General features: G+C 37.6%; 1 protein-coding gene across 2 annotated transcripts in view; it reads right to left on the minus strand.

Moving 5' to 3' along the window:
- PARP8 (poly(ADP-ribose) polymerase family member 8) overlaps window positions 1-22,266 on the minus strand; it is a 120,115-nt gene that overhangs the window by 52,800 nt on the left and 45,049 nt on the right. For both annotated transcript variants that reach the window (XM_056325102.1, XM_056325101.1), the window contains exons 3-7: window positions 14,470-14,507; window positions 9,295-9,384; window positions 7,905-7,975; window positions 5,392-5,469; window positions 773-867 (exon numbers count right to left, since the gene is read on the minus strand). In XM_056325102.1, coding sequence (XP_056181077.1) covers window positions 773-867; window positions 5,392-5,469; window positions 7,905-7,975; window positions 9,295-9,384; window positions 14,470-14,507 — 372 coding nt within the window. The remainder of the gene's footprint in view (window positions 1-772; window positions 868-5,391; window positions 5,470-7,904; window positions 7,976-9,294; window positions 9,385-14,469; window positions 14,508-22,266) is intronic.

Below are 22,266 nucleotides of genomic sequence, written 5' to 3' on the forward strand. Positions count from 1 at the left end.
GACCTGAAGTGCATTAAAATCATCATACAGCTATGCCCTAAGGCAGAATCATGCACTCTTATAAATGCCCAACAGAATTTTTGTGTAATTAATCTTTGCAATCTATCTTCGACTGAGGTTCCAACACTTCCCTGCATAGGATACTTTAGATTCCCACAATTAGAAAGCTTTCCTAAAATCTAATAAAATTCTTGTTTGTTGCTAACACAACTAGGTTTTTGTTGTCTCTCTCATGATGACAACAAAGAGCATTTGATCATTTTTCTCTCTACAAACAACATTTTTGAAGAAGAACTGTTATTATGTCTTCTCCTTCTCTTTCTTCCAGACTAGACAAATCCAGTTTCTTCAGCCTTTCCCTAGGGAAAACATTTACTAGATGTCTTACCATTCCCCTTGTTCACCTCCAGGGCAAAAGACAGAATATGACAGAAAAGGAATTTAACAAAGGTTTAGAGTAATGCTGAATAGTAATTTTCAACAAAATGTAACAGCCTGATCAAATACCAACTGAACAGCAAAAGACAATGATATTTTTGAACAGGCTTCCAGGGCTTGTCCTCAGCACTGCCAGTTGTATCAGTACTCAACCACAAAAAAAAGAAAAAAGCAAAACCAGCATTATTGCTAGCTAGTAGTGTTCCTTCCTTTTGCCACACCATATGCAGAAATCACCAGAAAATACTTGTGCTTTGGAAGTCAGGGAAGGTCTACAAGGAACTCAACCTCCAAAATGTTAAGGTTCCACAACAGAGAAAGGTCAGTGTCATACCTGAGAGATACTGCATTAGGTCCATAGATCTCTCTCACTGCTGTCAAATCAGCCTCCAGCTGTGGGTGCTTGTGAAGTTCTCCATCATAGCTAACCTACCAGGGAAAAAAACCAAAAACATAGGAATTCTTATTTATGACATTACTGGCACCTGATTTAGACTCTTAAAAGTTCCCCCTGCAAAATATGCTGCATGAAGATTTCTTAATGCCACGCTCAGAAAGGGCACTGTGTTGATTAGCTGAAGCACTCAGGTGGTCTAGCTCTGCTAAGTAATGTGATTTGCAAAGCAGGCACCTCACCATGAAAATTTTTTGAGGGTCCCACTCCTGTTTGTGCAAAGAGAAGCTGCAATGGACCCATCTCTCTGTGCCATCTTGTCCTGGGTTTTGTTCTGAGACTCTTACACATTTTAAAACTGTTGAGAAGAACCTTCTCAGTTCATCCCAGTCCAGCCACTACAGGACAAAGGTTTGCTCCTTCTTGCTTGCTGTCACTCTCCTATATATTAGGCACAGAATGGCTTGGGCTCAACAACAGAAGCATGAAACTATTCTACATACCACAGGTCTCCGCATCTAAATGACATTTTCAGCTTACTTGCAGGCTGTATTCTATCCATCAGTGCAACAATATCAGATGGAAAAAAAATAAAATCAAAGAACAATTTCCCATTTAAGTATTTTACTGGAGAAAGTGTAAAGAAATATGTATTTAGACATCATGCCAATTTTTTTCAAACTCTACATGAACAATGGAAAAAGTTATGTCAGTGCTTACGCTAAAAAGCAAAATTTGTGAACTGGTCTGGTTGGACTGTATGCAGTCAAAATAATTAATATTCTCTTATCTTCTACAAGGACCAAAATACCTCTTTAGGCTTGAAACAATCTATTCACAGTCTACTACTACTTTCTGGTTAAGTGGTGTGCTGCTGATTGTATGAACCTAATTCTACTTCTTTACAACAACTAGAATGACAGTAATTCCACAAAAGTTGATGAACTCCCTAAATGTGGACAGATTCAGAAATGAGAGTAGAATTTGGTTGGTACCTTCGACAAATTCAGAGAGCAAAGCACAAAGGTGTAATTTTTCCCTTTGGCCATACATATATATGTGTATTTCCTTATACAGGAATTCCTGCAAAGAATTCTTGCTATTGCAGAACCCTATTCAGCTGCAGTACCGTTGCTTCGATTTGTACATCCAAACCTGTAGGAGACCAGTGCTATGACACTTTCAGATCTGCTTTCTAGAGATGTACTTTTCAATATAATTAAGTATATTTCAATAGGAAACATAATCAGATGATCACTTTTTACATGTGAAAATCAGCAAAGAATAATTTGATTAGCCTAAGGATTCTTGAAATATAAGGCACAGAAATCATCAGCATGGTGCAGTCATGTGTTTATCAGAGATATCAATGATGTTCATGACCAGAAGGGTATAAGCCAAGTATACCTCTACCGTTTGTGCAGGTATGTCAGAACAATTTTCCACGTAGAAAAAGCATGGGAAGAAAACTTCTATTTTTTTTTTCAGTTTAGGTAGGAGCAAAGCAATCCTTTTAAAATGCTCATTACTCAAAGATGAATTCTTCAAAGATGCATAAATAGTTGCTGTCCTGCTTCCAAAGAGAGCACAGCAACCCTTCACAAATTACAACTGTGGTGCATCCACCACCTTCGTTGGTTAAATGACATTTTTTCAATCATTCTTATGTATCATTAATAGTAACATACAAAAAGAACACTATGCAGAACACTGGACTGCTCAACACAATGCCTTCTCCAATCTACTTTTTGATGGTAAGAGGTTATGAACTCAAAGAGGAAGCAAAGCAGTGTTCTGGCAAATTGTAAGACCACATTATGTTACTTTCCACCCCTGAAATAGTGCCACAGACATGATGATGTATGCAGGGGAGACTGCCAGAGTTTTGTGTATCAGCATTTGCAAGTATGTCCTGTAACTAAAGCATAAGAGAGAAGGCAAGAGAGCACCAAAGGCAGTAGTATTACTGTTTCAACCACTTGTTCTCATTTGCAAATGCAGTAGAGATTCAAAGCAAGAATTAACAAAACATCTCAGAGAAAGTGAATATAAAAGCTTAAAAATCTGATAACTTTGCTGTATCTGAAAGGTCTGCATTTAGAAAGTCTCTGTTTTTGATCTGAGACCTGATTCAGTTATTTTGTCCTAAATAATGACAAAAGGTTGCATTTTTGAAGGAGATAAATGATTTACAAACCTAAATCCCATTGAAAATCAATAGGACTTAGGCTTTTGAATCACTTAGCTATTTTAAAGTATTCATCCATTAAATCCTTAGAAAGGATTACAAATAGGTGCCTAGGAAGTAGATACAAACATTTAATTTATGACCAAAAGGTCCTATGTTGTTTTTACTGCCCATGAAATGTCATTTGCCATTGTCCACAGTCCTTGTTACATCATCAGCTGCTCTCTTGTCTTTCCAACTGTAACCACTTAAAAATGTTAAGAATTATCCCTGACCTTCACCTTTCCCAAGTGTATTGCACAGTTACACTGCCATCTATTCCCTATAGTTGCTAAACTCAGAATTTTTGTACCCAATCTCTGTGGGCACTGCACACACTTGTCTCAAATGAAGAAGCTTGCCTTGCTTGTTCCCCACATACACAGTCAACTATTTTGTCTTCCCAATCCACCTGGTGCTCGCTTAACTCTAACGATCACTTCATCTGAAAAAGGACTGTTCTTTTTATCTCTAGAGGGACTTTGCTCGTTACCTGACTTCCCATTTATCTTCTTTAATTCTACAGGTCCTCTTTAGAATTTTGTCTTTTTGACTATGAATTTTAAAATTAAACATTTCCTTTTTTCTCTCTTGTTAAATACACTTTCTATAATGTCTTTTTTTGTTTGTTTGTTCTCCTTATTCTGCTTTTTGAATACTCTATAGACAAGATAGTCACAATCCTCTGATATTTTATTTTTATTGCTGATCTAATTGTTTGGGTTTTTTCCAGTTATAATTCCTTCCATTAAATGTATTACCTTAAAAAATTACAATGCAACATAATGTCGTTTGCACTTCAAATAGAAGGCAACTAAATTTTAACCAAAACTGCCTATTATACAGCCCTTTGACACCTTGCAGAATGATGTACTGCTCTTTGAGCTCTTATCTCACAGACAGTGTTAATATTTAGTCATTCTTTTGGGCACCGGAAGGCATCCTTTACCAAATGTATCAGCACTGGTTCAAGAAATAAGCACTCCTAGCTGTTTGTTGCCTTTTCCTTCACCTTGAGGCTACTGTCCTTTCTCCAGAGTTGAAAAATGGAGCCAGTACACACAACTCATCACTACAGGGCAAAACCAGAAGGTTTTTCCTCTCAGGTAGATTAAAATAAGATCTTGCTGTTTGCACTGAAGTATGTGTACACGGTCCTCCCCAGCACTCCACAGGACTGTAGGAGTCAGCAGCTGAGGGGAGGCAATTCCTGCATTCATTTCTAAAGTGAACATGACTCAATACCCCATGTCAGTTATTTCTGACATTGAAAATAGGTTCCTTCAGTTCCAGTTTCAGTATCACTTGTAATACCTTTTTAGCGGTGTGCTTTTTTTTTTTAAAGCACATCAACATGTGTGCTGTGTTCAAACCCCACCACGCTCTTGGCTCTGCAAGGTAAGAGGCTTGGCCATGTTCTGCTCATCAGCATCCCATGCTCCCTGCACCAACCCAACCGGCTGGCACTGCTGGCATGCTTCTGCAGCCCTGGCTCTGCACCCAGGGCATGGACAGCTTCAGCCTCAAGGCTGAGGCCATGACAACTTCCATAAACAGCAACCGTAATCCATTAAAATGTTCCTAAATAAAGAGTTCTAATAATGTGAGAAATTATTTCTTTAGGGCAATAGTCAAGACTAAAAAGATAAGAAAAACGTGCATCGACTAGCAGCATGAAGCGCTCTATTGACACAGCAAAAAGAAAAGAGATGAAGAGATTTTATTTCCCAGTACATAAGAGAATGTAATAATAACTAGTTCTGCTGAGGGAACAAGAAGGAAAGACACAGAGCAGTACATTAATCTAAAAATATGCAGCATTTTTCAAGGTGAATTTAACTGTAGAGCTCAGAAAAAGAATAGACTATTGCCTAGACCAAAATTATTTTGAAATATCTATTTTTACCATTAAATTGCAGTGCTCTTGACTTTACAAAATGGAAATTCTCCATAAGGAAACTGATTTGGATCCAGACTGACTTCCCATTTTTATCAATAGTGGGACAACCTTTAAAGAATCAGTATCTATTTCCTGGAAGTAAGCAACTGGCTTCTATTTTCAAATTTTTCTGAGGAGTACTTGCTTTTTCTGTTCTTACAGCTTTGCAAATGTAAACAAACTAACCCTATTTAAAATTTGATAATATTATGCTGTGTAACATATTCAATATTTCTGCTATAAACCACTATATATATATATATATATATACACATTGCATTCTATTCAGTGATGAAGAAACCTAATAAATTTTCATAAATTTACAGTGGAATGAACAACAGAAGCTCCCAAACACTAATTTCTTGAAACTTGTGCAAAAATTCCCTCCATTACCTGTCCTCCATAATAAAATTCCTCAGAATCATTATCTCCTTCAGAATCTTCTTCAACTGTGCTGTTGTGCCGTGACTCCTTAACGGAAAAGGAAAGTTAACAATGATACAAGCGATATGCTTATCTTGCATTTATAGTTCTAATTATAAATAAGATATTATGATTTTACAAATAAGCTCATAGTGCCCTTTATTAGGTTATCATTTAGTATCATTTCCCCAGAAAAGTACTAAGGCTCTGTTTTACAAATAGTGAAATAGCAGACAAAAGATGTACCTACTAACTGGGTACAGAGAAACTCCCTGAATATGTGTCGGAAAAACAATGCTTTGTTGGGCCACAGACACAGTGTGGTGTTTTAAGGAACTGAGTAATTCAGCAGACTATAATGGGATACTTCACTCTGTGATTTTGCTAAAAAAAACCCCTAATCTACCCACCAAGAAAGGTTCTGGACTTAATTAATTTGGTGTTTCAGTGACCTACAAAAAATTTTAATTTACTTTATTCTGGTAAATCAATTCTAACAGTTTAAGGAAATAATTCAATTCCAAGCATGGCATCTCTTAAGTTCCTTTCTGTGAAAAACTGACACATTGCTGCTTAATTATTATTTTTAACAGAAGTTCCAGCCTGTTGCCAGAAAAGGTGAAAATTTTCTGACTAGCTCTATTCTGGAACTTTGAAAATTAAGGATTAGAAAAGTAATATGCTTACCCAAGTAAAACCTGCTTTAAATAGGCTGCTCTGTGAATAATTGTACTCAAATAAATAGAACCGATCCCGGTACAGACTGCAACTCAGCATGAGCTGAAGTGTTATATACTGCTTCCCACCAATGGAACCTCTACTTATAATTATGTAATTGCTTGAAGATATTAATTCGTGTTTCCCACAATTCATATGTTATTTCTAGGCCCTATGATGACAAGGATCCCCTACAGAATGCCTGCTAAAATCATAATTCTTCACTTCAACCTGAACATGATGTACTTACTGCTTATTTTGTACTTATGTCCTGCCACAGAACTGCCGTAATTGAAATCAGATGTATAAATCAAAGAATAGCAATTACCCATAAATCTCATACAGTCATAAATGTTAAATACACCCAAATATGACCAACTTCTATTTACAGACATTCTAACCCCACTTCCCTAGCCTTGCCTCTGAATTCCTGCTCTAGTCACTGTGTGTATACCTAGAACAGATATCGTTATTTCAGCCAATTTCACAGCAACTTTCTACAACAAGGCAAAAAAATAATTTCTGCTTCTACTTCACTGGGAAGAAACACAGTCACTTTAGTCTTCTTTGTTTTATATAACCTTAGTTCAAGGGGAAGTCTGTGTTAAAACAGAACTCAACAGAACAAAAATTCAACGCAAACCAAAGAGAAATGAAACACATCAGAATAGCAACAAACTCATCCTACCCTAACCAAACCTCTGTGTAGCCAACAGAAACAGTCAATGTTAGAGATTTTTTTTAAAGTTTTTTTTTTCCACCCAGTACTTTAAGTACCTCATTCAACTTAAAACAAAATAAAAGCTCCAGCTCTGTTCCATAGAAGCTAAATATACCTCAGGCTTATAATGGGTAAATCCTTCCTGCGCTTGAATTTTTCTGATGTTTACCGAGCACTGAATACAATGACAAGGCAGCAGAAGCAAAGCATTTGCAATGCAGGTTTTTATATCAGATCAGGTTTAATCTACTAAAAATCCCCAATCATACACATTAGCATAACTGGCCATGTTTATATCTCCTTTCCAGGATCAAATAGAGATCCGAGCCTAAAAAGCAGTCATCAAGAATCTCAGCGACCACCTTTACCAAAGGAAATCTTTAAGTCAAGCACCCAAATTCTTGATACAATGCTCAATTTCTTGCTTGAGGTAGGAGCCCATCTGGTACTTTCTTGGAGCCTGTAAAACTGTCAATCCCTGTAGACTTCATGTTAGTGACACTTCTTTCTTCAGCTAATGTCTCAGTGAGACTGGTCAGGGTCCCACGCCAGAGGTACGGCACAAATACAAGTGTGACTGGAATGCCTTAATACTCCAGCCACTACTTATGGTGAATAGTGTCACGCAGAGGTCTAGAGTCTCCAGTGAGGCTGCTGCAGGCCACACAAAGCAGCAGTGAGCTAATAAATAGCATGTGGTCCTGTGTGCAAGAGTAGGTTAAAAGGTATTGGCACCATGATCTACTTCTCCAGGAGAGCTGTATCTTTTAGGGCAGACAGGGTCTCTACCACTGTTGAACAAGAAATGAAATAAACGTCAAAACCCTATTTCCTAGGATGGGAGCACCCCTATCCCAACTAAGTGATTCACTAGTTAATCCATGTATGAAACCTAGAGAACTACGCTCATCTTCTAAAATGTGTAAATGCGTATAGTCTGCGTAAGCACACATTTGATAGGAAATATGTGGTAAACATTCATAATTTATTTTCTTTTGCTTCTTAAAATAACTTCTGTCAAAATAGGCATACAAGAAGTACATACCTCTCCATTCTCCCTCTGTAACTTTGATTTTATGGATAAGCAATAGTTGACATCACTGGTTTTTCTTAATTCTTAAAAGAAAAGGGAAAATAGGGAACATCTGTTAAAATATGTGAATTAATTTTGCATATGCAGACTTGAAATATTTAGTCGCAGTAATAGAGCAAATAAAGGAACAAAAAGTTTCAGATATGAACAGCATCAAAGAGTTTACAATACAACAGTCTAAAATTAAGAAGCCCCTACATTTCAGAAGACTTGTATTTTTAAATGTGAAATGGAATTCAGCTGGTCCACCTGGGAGATCTGTTTCTCCCAATCTGTAATTCACATTTTAGTGTCGTTTATTAATTTTGTACACTTTATAAAAGAAAGAAAACTAAAAAACCAACAGCAAAATTAAATCAGATCACCTTCTATATAAAACACAGATTTTTATTCTATTTTAAATGAAAGGGTTTATTTCTTTTTAAATTACAGAAATATTTACAAATACAATTTATCTTAAAGTTCTAACTATAATGGCTAGTTTTTGTTTGAGTGCCACCACACTCACTTCAGTAAAATTTTTCATGATTTACATTGGTATAAATGAGATCAGATATTGAAGATCATATTGGTTTTTCAGTGGAATTCAAAGTAATTCTGTGTTATGCAAAAAAAGCCCTAAAGCAATGTAATAATAATAAAAAGACTGCGAGGATAAGTGTTCCTGTCTGAAGAACTGCCAGAACTAAGACTTCTCTATGCAGTTTCTCCTGCAGCCTGAAATCATCAGGGAATGTTGTCTGCTAAAATCTAAAACCCCTCTACGCACTATGCATAAATCTTGATTATATATTGTATAAATGTGCCTGTATGTCTGAAAACCATATCCTTTCACGTATTAAATACTTTTTGAAAGTATGGAAATAATTTCAAATGAGAGGTTCCCAAAATCACTGGGAAAAAACATTTTTTTTCCTATAGTCTAATTTAGAGAAATAGCCAAACCATTTTGTTTGACATTTTCTGAAATACTTCACCAAAGGCAATGGCTTCATCCCCAGCGATGAAAATTTGGCGAAGTTTTAAGCAAGTGAGCATGAAAACTTTTAACTGGGAATTATTAAGCACCTCTAGCTGTATTCAAGGAGAACTGCTTTAGCTTAGACTGCAAGACAGTACAAAAATAAAATACATTCTGCCTACACAACTGTAGTGATCCCCAAAAGAAATATTTTAATTTCTTCTGTTCTGAAATGTAGGACAATTTACTACAGCAAGATGATGAGAAAATAGCAAACTGTGTATTTGCAGACATTAACATATCTCCCCTTTAACTGCAGACAACATCTTGTCTTTCCTCACAAAATATGAACTCGATAAAACACTTGGGACATAAGATTACCTGTAGCGATTTGCTGGAAAATTACTGGAATTGGCTCTGTTGTAACTAACACATCTTCATCATTATCAGAACTGGAAACATAAGTGTTATCTATGAAAAGAAAAACACCTCACATGGTGAAGTCCAGTTGTGCTCTGTCAGCCCCTTCCCACGTTGCCCATCCCACCCTTGTACCATAAGGAACTACTCCCCAGTTGGTTAGGGAAGCCAAGCACTACCATCTTTCTGATGGTTTTTGGTGGCTTTTTTTTTTTTTTTTCTCTTGATATCACTAATGAAAAGTAAAATACCAGAAGGATGGAAGATTCAGACCCGAAGTTTATACAAGCAGACTCCTGGAGTTTGATGTCATGTCTTTTGTGAATCACACCAAACACTGCTCTGAAATGTCCCCCAAGGCTTAAGGAGGTTTGAACCAACCTTTGCAAAATGAAGACTTGTTCTATGCTTTTTGCTATGCCTGACACTAAAACTCAAGCTAGATCTGCTGTGCAGAGTGAAGGCTGCATTCAGAGCTGGGTGTTAACAGCCCTTTATGCAAAATACTTGTGCCTCATTTTGCCTAGTCACGTAAAGGTTGTCTGAAGTTATCTTCTAATCAGTGGACAACCTTTCTTATGCCTGATTCAGGAAAAAAAATCACTCCTCTCACTTAACAAAAATGTTAGGTATGGATATGAATATGGGAAGTCCGTCCCAAATTTTCTTTAAAAATGTAGGAATTAGGCTGTGGAGGGTGTGTGTTGGTTTTTTTGGTTTGGCTTCTCATTTTGCTTTCCAATCATTTAGTAATAACAAACAAGGAGCAGCAAGTTTTTATGTAGTATCTGCAGAAGTTAATTTTGCACAAATTGCTGAACCGTCTATGAAAGTAATAATACTTTGTTTTCTACTGATCTAGGCTGAACTGAAATTTAAGCTCTAGAGCAGAGAGGTTGGCAATTAAGATAATCACAGATAAAAAGACAAGTAAGAAAAATGAAATAAGGACTTGATCTATCATAATTCCAAACACTCCAGTCCCACATCAGCAAAGTGCATAAACTCACATGTAGTTTTAAGCATCCTGCTGCAATCCCAAAGTCTTTGACCACAGTGCTTCCAGTGAAATGTTAAAGATGTTAATATTAATTAAACAGTAAATTCAGTAATATTCTGTATTACAGAGGTTCTTAGCAGCCTGTATGAAGATGAAGCCCCAGCGCTGCTGCCCCTTTCTCGCACAGGTGTGCCACACTGCTTTTGAAGACTAGTAGCTGCACCGCCCTCCGCCTGTGAAATGGCTTTTCTGCCACATTCGCACACATCTACTGAGTCTGACACTATTCCACACCTTCGCCTGCTTCTGCTCCTGCACTGTCCCACGAGGTAACCTTGAGTGATCTGTGCTCCGCTCAACATACACATATTGCATGCAGGCAACTGCTGCAGGAGGCTGACACCACTTTTCTGCTCCATCAGCTCAGTCTGTATCCACTTGGCTACGTGCACTTGGCACAGGGATGTGTTTCAGAGCCACAGCATTGCGCAAATAAAATGGAGTCCCTTGAGCCATCTGCTAGCATTCACTCCTTCTCCCACTTTGTCTGTGGGCAGGATAGGCTGAGAACTATGCATCCAGGACAGCTGCATCCCACCCTCTTCATGGACCCCTGCCTTGCCTCTGTTTGCATGCTCCACCTTGCTGTCTTCATTTCAGTGTCAGCCTCACCATGCTGGATGGCTCTGGGCCATTCCTTTCCCAGGTTTGGGAATGCAACTTATTGCTATAGAGTCTAATGAGCTGGAATAGCAGAGACCACCATATCGCTCTAAATATACCAAACACCATATATATGGATGGGAGAAAGGAAATCCATGTGCTAGAACTTACTGCTGTATGAAAGAGTAGGAAAAACAATATGTTCTATACAGAATAGAAAATTACCGAGATATACATATAAGGAAAAAAGGACTGTTCAATTATAGTTCTGTAGATTTTAATTATATTTTTATGTCCATTGTCATTCTTGCTTGGCAGCTGGATAGTACTATTCTCACTGCCAAGTTTTTGTTTTCTATTTGGCAACCATTAGCATTTTTTCCTTTTCTTCCATCAGTCTAATGAAACTTGAAATTAAGATGGTTTTCATTTGCTTTCTTCAACATCCAGTTTCTAACACACCACACCTAGGAACACCTCTCCTCTTAAGTGGAGGACCTAGTGCCCATACCTAGCGGAAAGATTCAGCAAATCACTTACTGCCAAACTCATTCTCTCCATCTCTCCTGCAATCTAACAACGTCTGAGAAAAGGATGTTTCTGTTAACATGTGTGTAACCCACAAATCACTGGGATAAAAGACTACAGCAGTTCTACAAGTTTATGGCAGCCGATGCGTATCACACTCCAAACACATATTCATTAGAAAAATGCTTGCTGCTGTAATGGTTCTCATAGGACTCATGATCCACTTGTATTAATGGGACTTCAGTCTACTCATTGATATATTCTACAACTGGAGCAGTTATTTTCCCCAGTTGTGTCAAAGTTATGAGAAAATGGTTACATAGATATTTTGCTGGAACTGTTATTACCTGCCTCTAAAATTTTCAGTGATATTTTCACAACTTCAGCAATGTATACACAACTTTGAGACTTCACTGTCTCAACACTATACCTATTAAGTTCCTCACTGTGCATTGTGAGCATATTTTTACCTTTCACTCATAATTATCTAATTATCACACACCTTCCATTATGTAAAGTTCTCATGTCATATTATGGTTACCATAGGTAAGATTTAATGCTCAGCTGTTTGTAATCTTTTGATACTTCATGAAGCAATTCAGCAATAGCTGCACACTGTTATCAGCGCCAAAATGGTGACGCTGCAGACATTAACACTTCTGCTGCGCACACACACACATTCCACTTCTAAAGGCAGCTAGAGTATATGCATTACCCAAAGCTCTTCTTATAGTATCTAAAATTTACTTGTGGTGTTATCACTTTTGGCTCAATGACTATAATTTGTATAGTAACTTAATCTCTTCTATTTTCAATGCATGCATTAGCAATTTATCTGATGATCAACTCTGACAGCCTTCTCCTGCATTTCTAGATTTGATCTACTGTGTATTAGACACTCCTGATCTCCAGAGGACACAAGTTTGGTATAGCTATGCACTAATGGACTTGACCTGTAAAGATTTACCCTGCAAGAAATTTATTTTGATGAGCACATGCTGAACTCTATCAACTAGCAGCAATAGTTGGCAGATCACCTTCCAGTTGAGGAGGACATCAGCACAGAGCTACCCAGACTTGACACTATGGTACTCTGACATGTCCCTGAAACACCCCTTAAGGTACATGCCAAAGAAGAGAGCCACAGTCAGCAGTAATGTTAAGTTAGAGATTTAGGATAAGGACAGATGACAAAGAATCTGGTTTACCAAGTCAAAACAAGTATTTTATGATCAAGCCTCTAAAATGGAAAAAAGCCATTATCACTCCTAACACACTGAACACCTCTTCATCACAAAGCAAACATGCACCCTGCAGAAGCTTGAGATATAAATGAAATCAGGTCTTCCAAAGCCTTGAAGGGTTAGACTTCATTCAGTAAACATGTACGGCTGGTTTACCAATCCCCCAATCCCCCTGTCAGCTACAGTTCTGCCTTTAAAATACAGGGAGTAATGGCAGAGAATATTCATTAGGTTTAAAAGCAACCAAAGTCACTCAGGTTTGTAGGCCATCCAGGCATGCTACAAATAGCATTGTAAGGGAAATCTGAGGTCTGTCAGAAGAATTTGCCAGGAGATGAGATCTCATGTGCTGTGGGAGTAACTGCTGGTCTGTGCTCCAGCCTGCCATTTAGTTAAGGCTTCCCAGAGATCCAAGTTTTGTGATGTTTAATAAACTAAACTGTTAATAACTTATGATGGTATTTTTCCCTCCATTCATTATCAGGGCAATGAAGTAATCAGTAAACCAATTTATCTGTGGTATGACTGTGTATTTTATGAGTATCACTTTCTCCCCTTTACTGCATGTTGAAAAATTATTAGTAGCAGCTTTCCCTCCAGTTTTTACCAGTGAAGAAAATATCTCTCATAAAGATTGTTAATATTCTTTCAAATAATCCATTGTATTTAGCATCATTGCTGATGCTTGCTGATTTCTCTCTGTATCTGCTTCAAGCGCTCTGGTGTTTTGAACAATATAGTCTACTGCTTATCAGTAAAGAAGATCAAAGCCTCACTTCTTTAGAGATTCTAAAAGAAACAAGAAATATTTCTTTTAGAAATATTACAGAGATGTTACAGATAAAGATCAAAAAAGGCCAGAGGGCTTCATATCATTCATGGTACTTACACGTAAATAATCCCAAGTGCGAAATACACAATATCGTACAATCCAACAGTACTACCATGAACCTTTACCTGCACAGCACCTGTCTGCCCTCATCCTCACTTTCCTCTCCTACTTCTGCTAACCTCTGTGCCACCTGAAGTATCTGTGCAGTCTCTTTGTGAAGGAAATCAGGGAAATAAGCCAGCTGAAAACTAGCTTTTGCTTTTGCCTGGTGTTCTTCATGTGAATAATTCCCCTTGTCTAGATTGGCTGCATGGTTATACAAATGCTTTTGCTAACCCAGCTCAGAGTATGAAAGGGATGAAGGACTGAGCAGCTGGCAACAGCTTTGCAAGCTTATGTTACCAAAGACATACCCATACACAAACTCTTGGCTTCAACTGACCCCAAAAAGCATCAGTGCATAGTCCACAGGCTTAACTTGAAGAACATGGGTAGTCTCATTAAGGTCTAATGCAGAAATGCTTGCTGGCCCCATGCCAGGCTGCCCAGCCTCTTGAAAGATCAAGCTTTATCTACCATGCCAAAAAGGAGCTGGGCGCTTTCTCACTCCTATCACTGTTGGCTCCAGACATGGAAAGCATCATGTAAGTTCCAGTCTCTGTAAACTTGTGAACCAGGTTTTCTCACCCTGACCCAGCTGACAAATGATGCCTGGAAAGGAGGAATGACTGTGAAAATAACTAATGGAAAATGATTAGCACAAGGATGCACCTGGAAGACAACAACACCCTTTCAGATCATCTCATCTGAATAGAGCAAATTGTGGTAACATGCATATGTGTGTCATGGACAAGAATGTTGCACTGTACCTGGGTAATCCTCAGAGACATGCACTGAATAGGATACACTGTAAAAAGAAAAAACAAACAAACAAACAACAGAATTAATAACAACAACAGTAACTGCTGGCATAACATTTTTTTCCTGCTCCTGTATTGTGTTTTTTTATAGGTTCCTGACAGTTTCCAGGACAGAAAATAACAGCTATTCTGATTGCTTTTGAAGTGCTCAGCTAAAAATAAAAGTGTCATGCCCATTTTGAAAACTTATTTTGCTAAACTGGCACATCCCGATTTCAACCTTCTTAGAATATCAAGACTGCATTATATTCACTTTAGAGTAACATTGCACAGTATCTGTGCTTAGGTTTAAAAAAATAAGTTGCTCTTTGAACAGAACTGGAAAAGTGTAAACCCCAGAAGTTTTCCCTGCTTCTGGTTTCTCGGGTTGAGTCAAGACCCAGTAGCAAGCCTTGCTTGCTGGCTGGGGCACTTCTGTATCTTCCTATTAGTCTCAGTAAAGGCTCTGAATGGTTCAGGCACCTTCCTCTCATCAGAACCTCATATTCGTAACAGCTGTGGCAATTTTATTTGATTCCTCTACCTCTTTGCCAAACTGAGTTCAAATCAAATTTGAAAGAGACATGGTCACACTAAAGGGTAGCTTTACTACATGGATTACCTGAGTCTGTTTCATAAGAAAGTAAGTTATACGAACACACCGTCCTGGTCCTCCAGCCCAGCCCACATGTTCTTTCCCTACCACCCAGTGAGATCTTCACTAAATTCACTGCTGAGAGCAGGAAAAATGGGCATGGTGGTTGGCTCGATTATCTAACTAGCCACCAAGTCCTTCTGAATTTTTGCAAGGTTACTGTGTGTCTTAATTTTGCATTAAAAGCATTCAACTCTGCAGCACGCTGAAAGCTTTCTGTTGTATAATTCATGTTCTTTCCACTTCTACATTCTATAAATTGTATGTGTCAACTTACACATTTAAATAATACATGGTGTGTGTTCAGGTCTGTAGAGAGTTAAGCAGACAAAGGCAGGATGGCATAGTCCTTTAATAAATTTTGGTGTGTACTGTACATTGCTGAAAATTGTTTCAGTGGATCTTTCTAAATTACATGAATATAGTTTCCATATAGAGTACAAAATAAAACTATGTATGATTTTTTTTCTTTTTTTCTCTCAAGGACTTCCATTAAATGAACTACACTGTCACAATCCAATGATTGTAGGGGTGATCAATATGAAAAAGTAGGTCCCTCACACTTTCTTCCATAAGTCAATCTATTACCACACAGCTCTGTCACCTGTTTTTGCACATCATCTATTCTAGCATAATTCATTTTATGTATTGTTTGACTAAGAGGCAAAGATACCTGTTTCTTCAATGGCTGAGATGTTCACATAAATTGAAGCAGAAAGAGTGTTTATTACAGCTGACAAAAGATTTAGCCACACAACTCTTGATAGCCTCAGTCAAGCCAGAATTAAATCCCATCACTGTGTCCATCTGAAAAGCATTAATAGAAAACCTATCTGCCAAACCATAATTATGGTAGTATGCTGGAAATAGCAATCTGATGATCCTGAGCTGTCACTTCAAAGAAAGTATTTAAAGGAGATGTGAAGCAAGATTAAAGAACAAAATGCCTGAAAATAGGATAATTACTTCCAATTAAAATAAAGCAATAGTTTTAATTATTTTTTTATTTAAAAAACAGTAGTTTTTATTAAATTTGTTCAGTTCCTAAACTGATTCAGTTTAGGAACTGAACAAATTTTAGTATAGCCCTCAATTCAGCAGAACTATTAGTTTATTATGCTGGGTATGTTTAATCTGGAAATCTTTACATTATTAGTTTCATTCCTCTCCCCCCAGCTCCCCCCCCGCCCCCCCCCCCCCAACCAAAAGGGAATGTCTAATTGTCTTCTTTCCATCTAAATTCATATTTTCAGCACATGTTGGGACCTCTGTTCTGCCCTTTTCTCTTCAGTGTCCCCAGATCAGTGTACTTTGAGAAGTATCAGTGAAGTATTATACTAGACAAAGATCTTATGGGAACATCCTTTTAGATAGTCCATTCTTCTCACATATATTTAAACTCATATTCAGGGAGAATAAGGCTTGTTTGAGCCCCCAGACAAATGAAGTGGTACTTTGCTTGAGCTTGTCATCTTAGGTTAGTGATGTGCAGGCTATGGAAGCAAAAGGTGGAAATAAAACTACCGAACAGAACACAACTTGGTTTTCTGTCTCAGCTTGCCTCTGAGTGTTGCACAGGACCACACTTTGGCACATTTTTCTGCATTCAGGATAAACTGCTTCCTACTGACTGTGCACCTGATTTGTCAGAAAAGAAGATATACCAGGCTAACAAAGGTCTCTTAAGAGGCCCCTGTCCTGCAGCCACCCAAGCATTTTCCCACTAACTTCAATGAAGATGCAGATGTTCAATGCCTCCCAGTGTTAAAACTTCTTAGAGCCAAAGAAAGCCAGTACTGAAGCAGCTTCCTTGCCTGAGTATGCAGAAATGCAACTGGACTCAATTTAGGCCTGGCCCCCTCATCGATGTACATCATGATTATTCTAGTGAGGGATGTAATTTTTCCTTCTGGCAATGCAGTTCTTCTGTACAACCCTGTTGCAGTTACATTGCTATAAATACAACTTATAGCACTATAATTTATTTCCATTCCCATAAACACATTCTAACCAGCCAACCATCATCCTTGCTCATTCAGTTATATTGCTTTAGTTACATCAACATAGTTCAACACTTGAGTACAAACAAAGCCTCAATGATGGTGTTATTTCTGTTTTATTCAGCTTAGACCCTCTGCAGAAGGCATCCTACAGTATATATGCTTCTTGACCTTTAAAGTCAGAACAAGCTTAATATTAGAAATTGCCTAATAAAATTTTAACACAGTAAAGCACCATATAGGAAATTAGTGCAAGCTGTGATGTTTCACTGATTATGAGTTTTTAATGTAAACTTCTTTTTGCTTGAAATAATATTAACATGTAGATCCACAGCCTTAGCTTAGTAACAATTCTACTCACAGGGGACTCCTTGCAAGCTTTTTGCAATGTGCTTAAAGCATAACTGTTCCTCCTTCAGAAAGGCTATCTTGCAAAGGTCTCTCTGCATTTGAGAACTAATTCATCAGATAGATGGAGACCCACCACTTAATTGTTATTTTTCAGATTAATCAGTTCCAATTTGATACAGAACAAGCAAATTCACCTGCATTTGATATTGCTATAATTTATATATATATATATATATAAAAATCTAGTTAGAGAGGAGTGCAGCCTCCAAACTGATTATACTACCAGGTAAAATATTACCCAAAAAATTGAATCTCCAGGGCAAAGAAAGAAATCCATGAAAACTGAGAAAGACAGCAAAGCAAAAGTTACTGCAACAAAACTCATTCATATAAAGGAAAAATACCAGCTTCACCTCTGTAAATCAATTTGTAAGATTGTTTCCTATGTCTTGAACTGCAGTACCATGAACTATCACGGTACAAACCCGTGGATCAGACATGCATCCTAAAGCCACAATGATGCTGGAGCTGGAGTGTATCTTCCCATCAAATTCACATTATCTCAACTCTATGCCACCTGTAGTTTCTCTCTAGGAAAGAAATCCATTAAGCTGCATTTCCAGCTGTTTTGCACAGCAGGAACAATGTGAAGCATCTGGCTCGAGTCTAAGATTTATGCCCATGGAATGGTTATGACAATTCAACCAGCTCTGTCCCACGGCAACGGCTGACTTACTGCCTTATTAAGTGTGGAAATTGTGATCTAGTTTTGTCATGGTTTAAATCCAGCCAGCAACTAAGTACCATGCAGCCGCTCACTCACTTCCTCACTCCCACTGCCCCGGTGGGATAGGGAGGAGAATCAGAGAAAGGTAAAACTCATCTGTTGAGATAAGAACAGCTTAATATAAAGTAAAAGATGATGATGATGATCACAATAGCAATAGTAATGAAAAGGAAAAAGAAGAATAAAATCCAAGAAAAAGAAGTGATGCACAATACAATCACTCACCACCCGCTGACCAATGCCCAGCCTGCCCCTGAGCAGTGATTGGCTCCTCCTGGCCAACCTCCCCAGTTTATATACCCCACACTATGTCCCATGGTATGGATCATCCCTTTGGCTAGTTTGGGTCAGCTGCCCTGTCTCTGCTCCCTCCTGGCTTCTTGTGTACCTGCTCACTGGCAGAGCATGGGAAACTGAAATTCCTTCACTTACAGTAAGTGCTACTTGGCAACAACTACAACATCAGCGTGTTAACATTATTCTCAGACTAAATCCAAAACACAACACTGTACCAGCTACTAGGAATAAAATAAACTCTATTCCAGGCAAAACCAGGACAAGTTTCTATTCCAGTTTTAGCTGTCTCTACCAGAGCCAGAGCTCCATGTGCTAACATTGTAGCTTGCAAACTTGCTGATGAATAGAAACAAGATTTTTTGTCATGTGGAATCTTACATTAGTCTAATGCCAATCTATAACATGATATAAGAAAACAGCAAATAGGATTTTCTTAATCTTAATGCATCTGGAGCTACAGAATTCAGAAGAGACTACTTTTTGTTTACAACAAATAAAAATCCCAGATCTAGCTCATCAATGAAGTAATGCCAGAAGTTAATAGGATGACTGAAACTTCATACCTGAAGAAAAAATACTAAGACTCAGCAAAGTAAACTCTGGACAAATATGTAAGATTAAATGCTACTATGGCATTGATTACATGCCAGGGTCAACTTCTGAGTAAGTGGCGAGCTGAAGAAAAGAATAGTGAAATCTTCATAAGAAAAATAAAATTATACTGGTGAAAACTTTGGGCCAAAGGGCCTTTTTAATGACCAGTACAATACTTCTGGAAGCACAGTGTGATATAGACTTGATGGTTTTACTCTCCTCTAGGTGAGGCAGTAAGAAGGAATAAGGTCCAATTGAACAGATACAACTTGTGTTCTTTTTCCAATGCCTAACTATCAATTCTCCAAAATTACTACTGATCTTCAGTAGCTACACATTATATGCCACAGTGGAATATTTAATGAATGTCCACTAATTCTGCAGAAAATATTCCCACTTCCATCTTCACTCCTTTGTTTCTTTTCTTTGAAAATGCTTCCAAATTCCTCAATGGATTCCTATTATTTTCACAGCCTTTAGCTTCCTCTTCTGTTTCAATAAGACCACCATTTGATACTGAAGCCTGGCCCTTCATATTGTGTCACTTATGACAAGCCTTTTTCCTCAAATGAAAGAAAATTGGTCCAAAAGGATTCCACCTTGAACATAGGCCACTCTCTTCTAGTAATTGGTCTGAGATCAAGTTTGAAACCTAAGAGCTTGGCAATAAATCATATCACAAATACAAGGTAGACATTAAAGATGTACTGTGGGTTTCCATCCAAACAAAACTTTCAGATTGCATTCCTGAAATATCTGACCTTTGAAAAAATACCTTGAGAACTGGTAGAAGATGAGGCATTTAGGTATTGGCCAGCTGGAAAACTAAGCCATTTACACAAAAAAATCTGAATACTTAACAAGAAAAAAAATTATTTTTTTTTTGCAGTTTAGTTCATTTGAATTAGGAAATTCTCTGAAAAGAGCTACAATTCAAAATTAATAGTTAAACACACTGCAAAAGGCTTCAATGTCAAGTCTTTCTTCTGATCTGTGCAAAATGACATGCATGCAAATAACAGCAGAAGAGACCCAGCAGCCATAAGCAGCAATTTTCTATGGCAAAAAGATCTCTTCTGCTTAATGGACAGACAAGCCTTCCAAATCCACAGCCTGGAGACAATAATTTTGTTCTATGCTGAAAACCGAACAAACAAAATAACTATGAAAGCAATTAAAAACTAAGCAAAAATTACTGATGTGTTACTTACAGCTAGGACAAAGGAACTTAATGCAAACTCCCCCTTTGGTGTTCAACTGCCACAACCATGAGTGAATGATAATGTCAGGTTTTCTGACAATTTATGAACAAGTGAATTAACAAAATATTTCATCACTTGGTATGTATGACTACCGTGCTATTAAATACTTTGATAGCTTTCAATGGAGCTCTTAAAAAACAATGCAATTACACTACAGGAAAAATAATCTTGCTCTTCCGCTCTAGAGCTTCTGAAAGATTCCATCTCACCCAGCACACATCAGCTGAGAAATTGCTCCACTGAAGCTCATATTCAGAAATATACCTAAAACTGTGGCAGCATTCTGAATTTTCTTATGAGGAAAATTTTGTATTCAACTATTGCTAACATTCACAATGCCTTTAGTAAAAAATATGGAGGCTTTTAAAATGTATTTATAAAATGATAATACAATGCACATGTTACTGCACTGCAAATCCCACTAAAGACTGAAGTAAATACTATTAGACAACACAAACCAGCAAGTACTGCATTCCATTCATTCATGATCTTAAAGGTCTTTTCCAACGTAAAACAATTCTGATTCTGATACCTTTGACAGTCCCAGTAACATGACAAAACATAAATGGAACTGCAAAAAGTTGCAGTTGTGTAAAACACTAACAAAGTGACATGCATCTCCAAACAGAGGGACATACAAACAGTAGTTAGAATCACGAGTTGGAAATATGATAGATAGCACAACACACGGCACGGTTCTGAAAATAAAAGTTTGCATAAGGCTTTTTAAAATATAAATACAGACTTTTTGCTCTTTCACACAGTGAAATAACTACTGAAACACAGGACTTCTTTTTTTCCAGCAGTGAAATAAAACCTGATGTCATTAAATAAAACAACAATTACTGAAAAACAACCTTATTATTGCCTGAAAAGAGAATTAGAAGCCTCCACAAACAAGACGAAAATTAAGAGAAGGTAGACCTAAGTTTTCATGCACATATTAGCAAAGCTATTAAAAAAGTGACTGTTAATCAAGGGCAGCAAAAATAATCTCACTACATGAAAATTTATTTTCTTTTAAAATACAGATTTTAGAACTTGAATTAAATCCCACTGAAGTCCATGGGAGTCTTCAGTACATGACAAAGAAGATTACAGGCAAGTTGCACAGGAAATAGAAGACTTCTGGCCCCTACCACTCTCCTGGTACTTCTAGACACAGGTACTTAATCACTTTGCTGAAAATTTCAAGATGTATTCCAAACGGTGCGAAATTTGGCAAGTACTTTTTTCCCTTTTTTTTTTTATATCTGCAGCTTATTTATACAACTGGACAGTGAACCATTTCACATCCGTACTATTTTCTGGATTCCCGATTAAAACTAGCTTCATGGATTTCTAAACAGCTTTTGAAGTACCCTTTAAAATGTTTTGCATATACATGTCTGCATCTCAGCAATTTGTTTCCAGACACTGGCCACCTTAAATCTCCTTCTGAAAGACATTACTTCAATGAGTTTCTGTATCCCTTGTGATTCAGTACATGATGACCCAGCATCAGTCACAGCTATTTTTTGCTGCTAAACAGAGCCAGGCTCTTGCAAAGAATTGAAATTAGTGCACACATTCCTTTCACTATACATCAAAATTCCCCGTGGTGCACCAGCAAAGAATAACAAGTGACTGAGTAATCTTTTCCTCCGGATGTTGAGGAACATGCATGTGTGATGACATATGAAAAGTCCCAGGCGCATGTATTGATGACAAATTAGAGCTATTCCAAAGAGACATGAGCAGTGTCAATGTGCCAAAAATGGCACTGCTTTCATTTTGTGACATAACCTACAGGAACAGAGCTGCAGAGTCAAAGTTATTATG

This window comes from Falco biarmicus, chromosome Z (assembly GCF_023638135.1).
Source record: "Falco biarmicus isolate bFalBia1 chromosome Z, bFalBia1.pri, whole genome shotgun sequence".
NCBI classification, from domain to species: domain Eukaryota; kingdom Metazoa; phylum Chordata; class Aves; order Falconiformes; family Falconidae; genus Falco; species Falco biarmicus.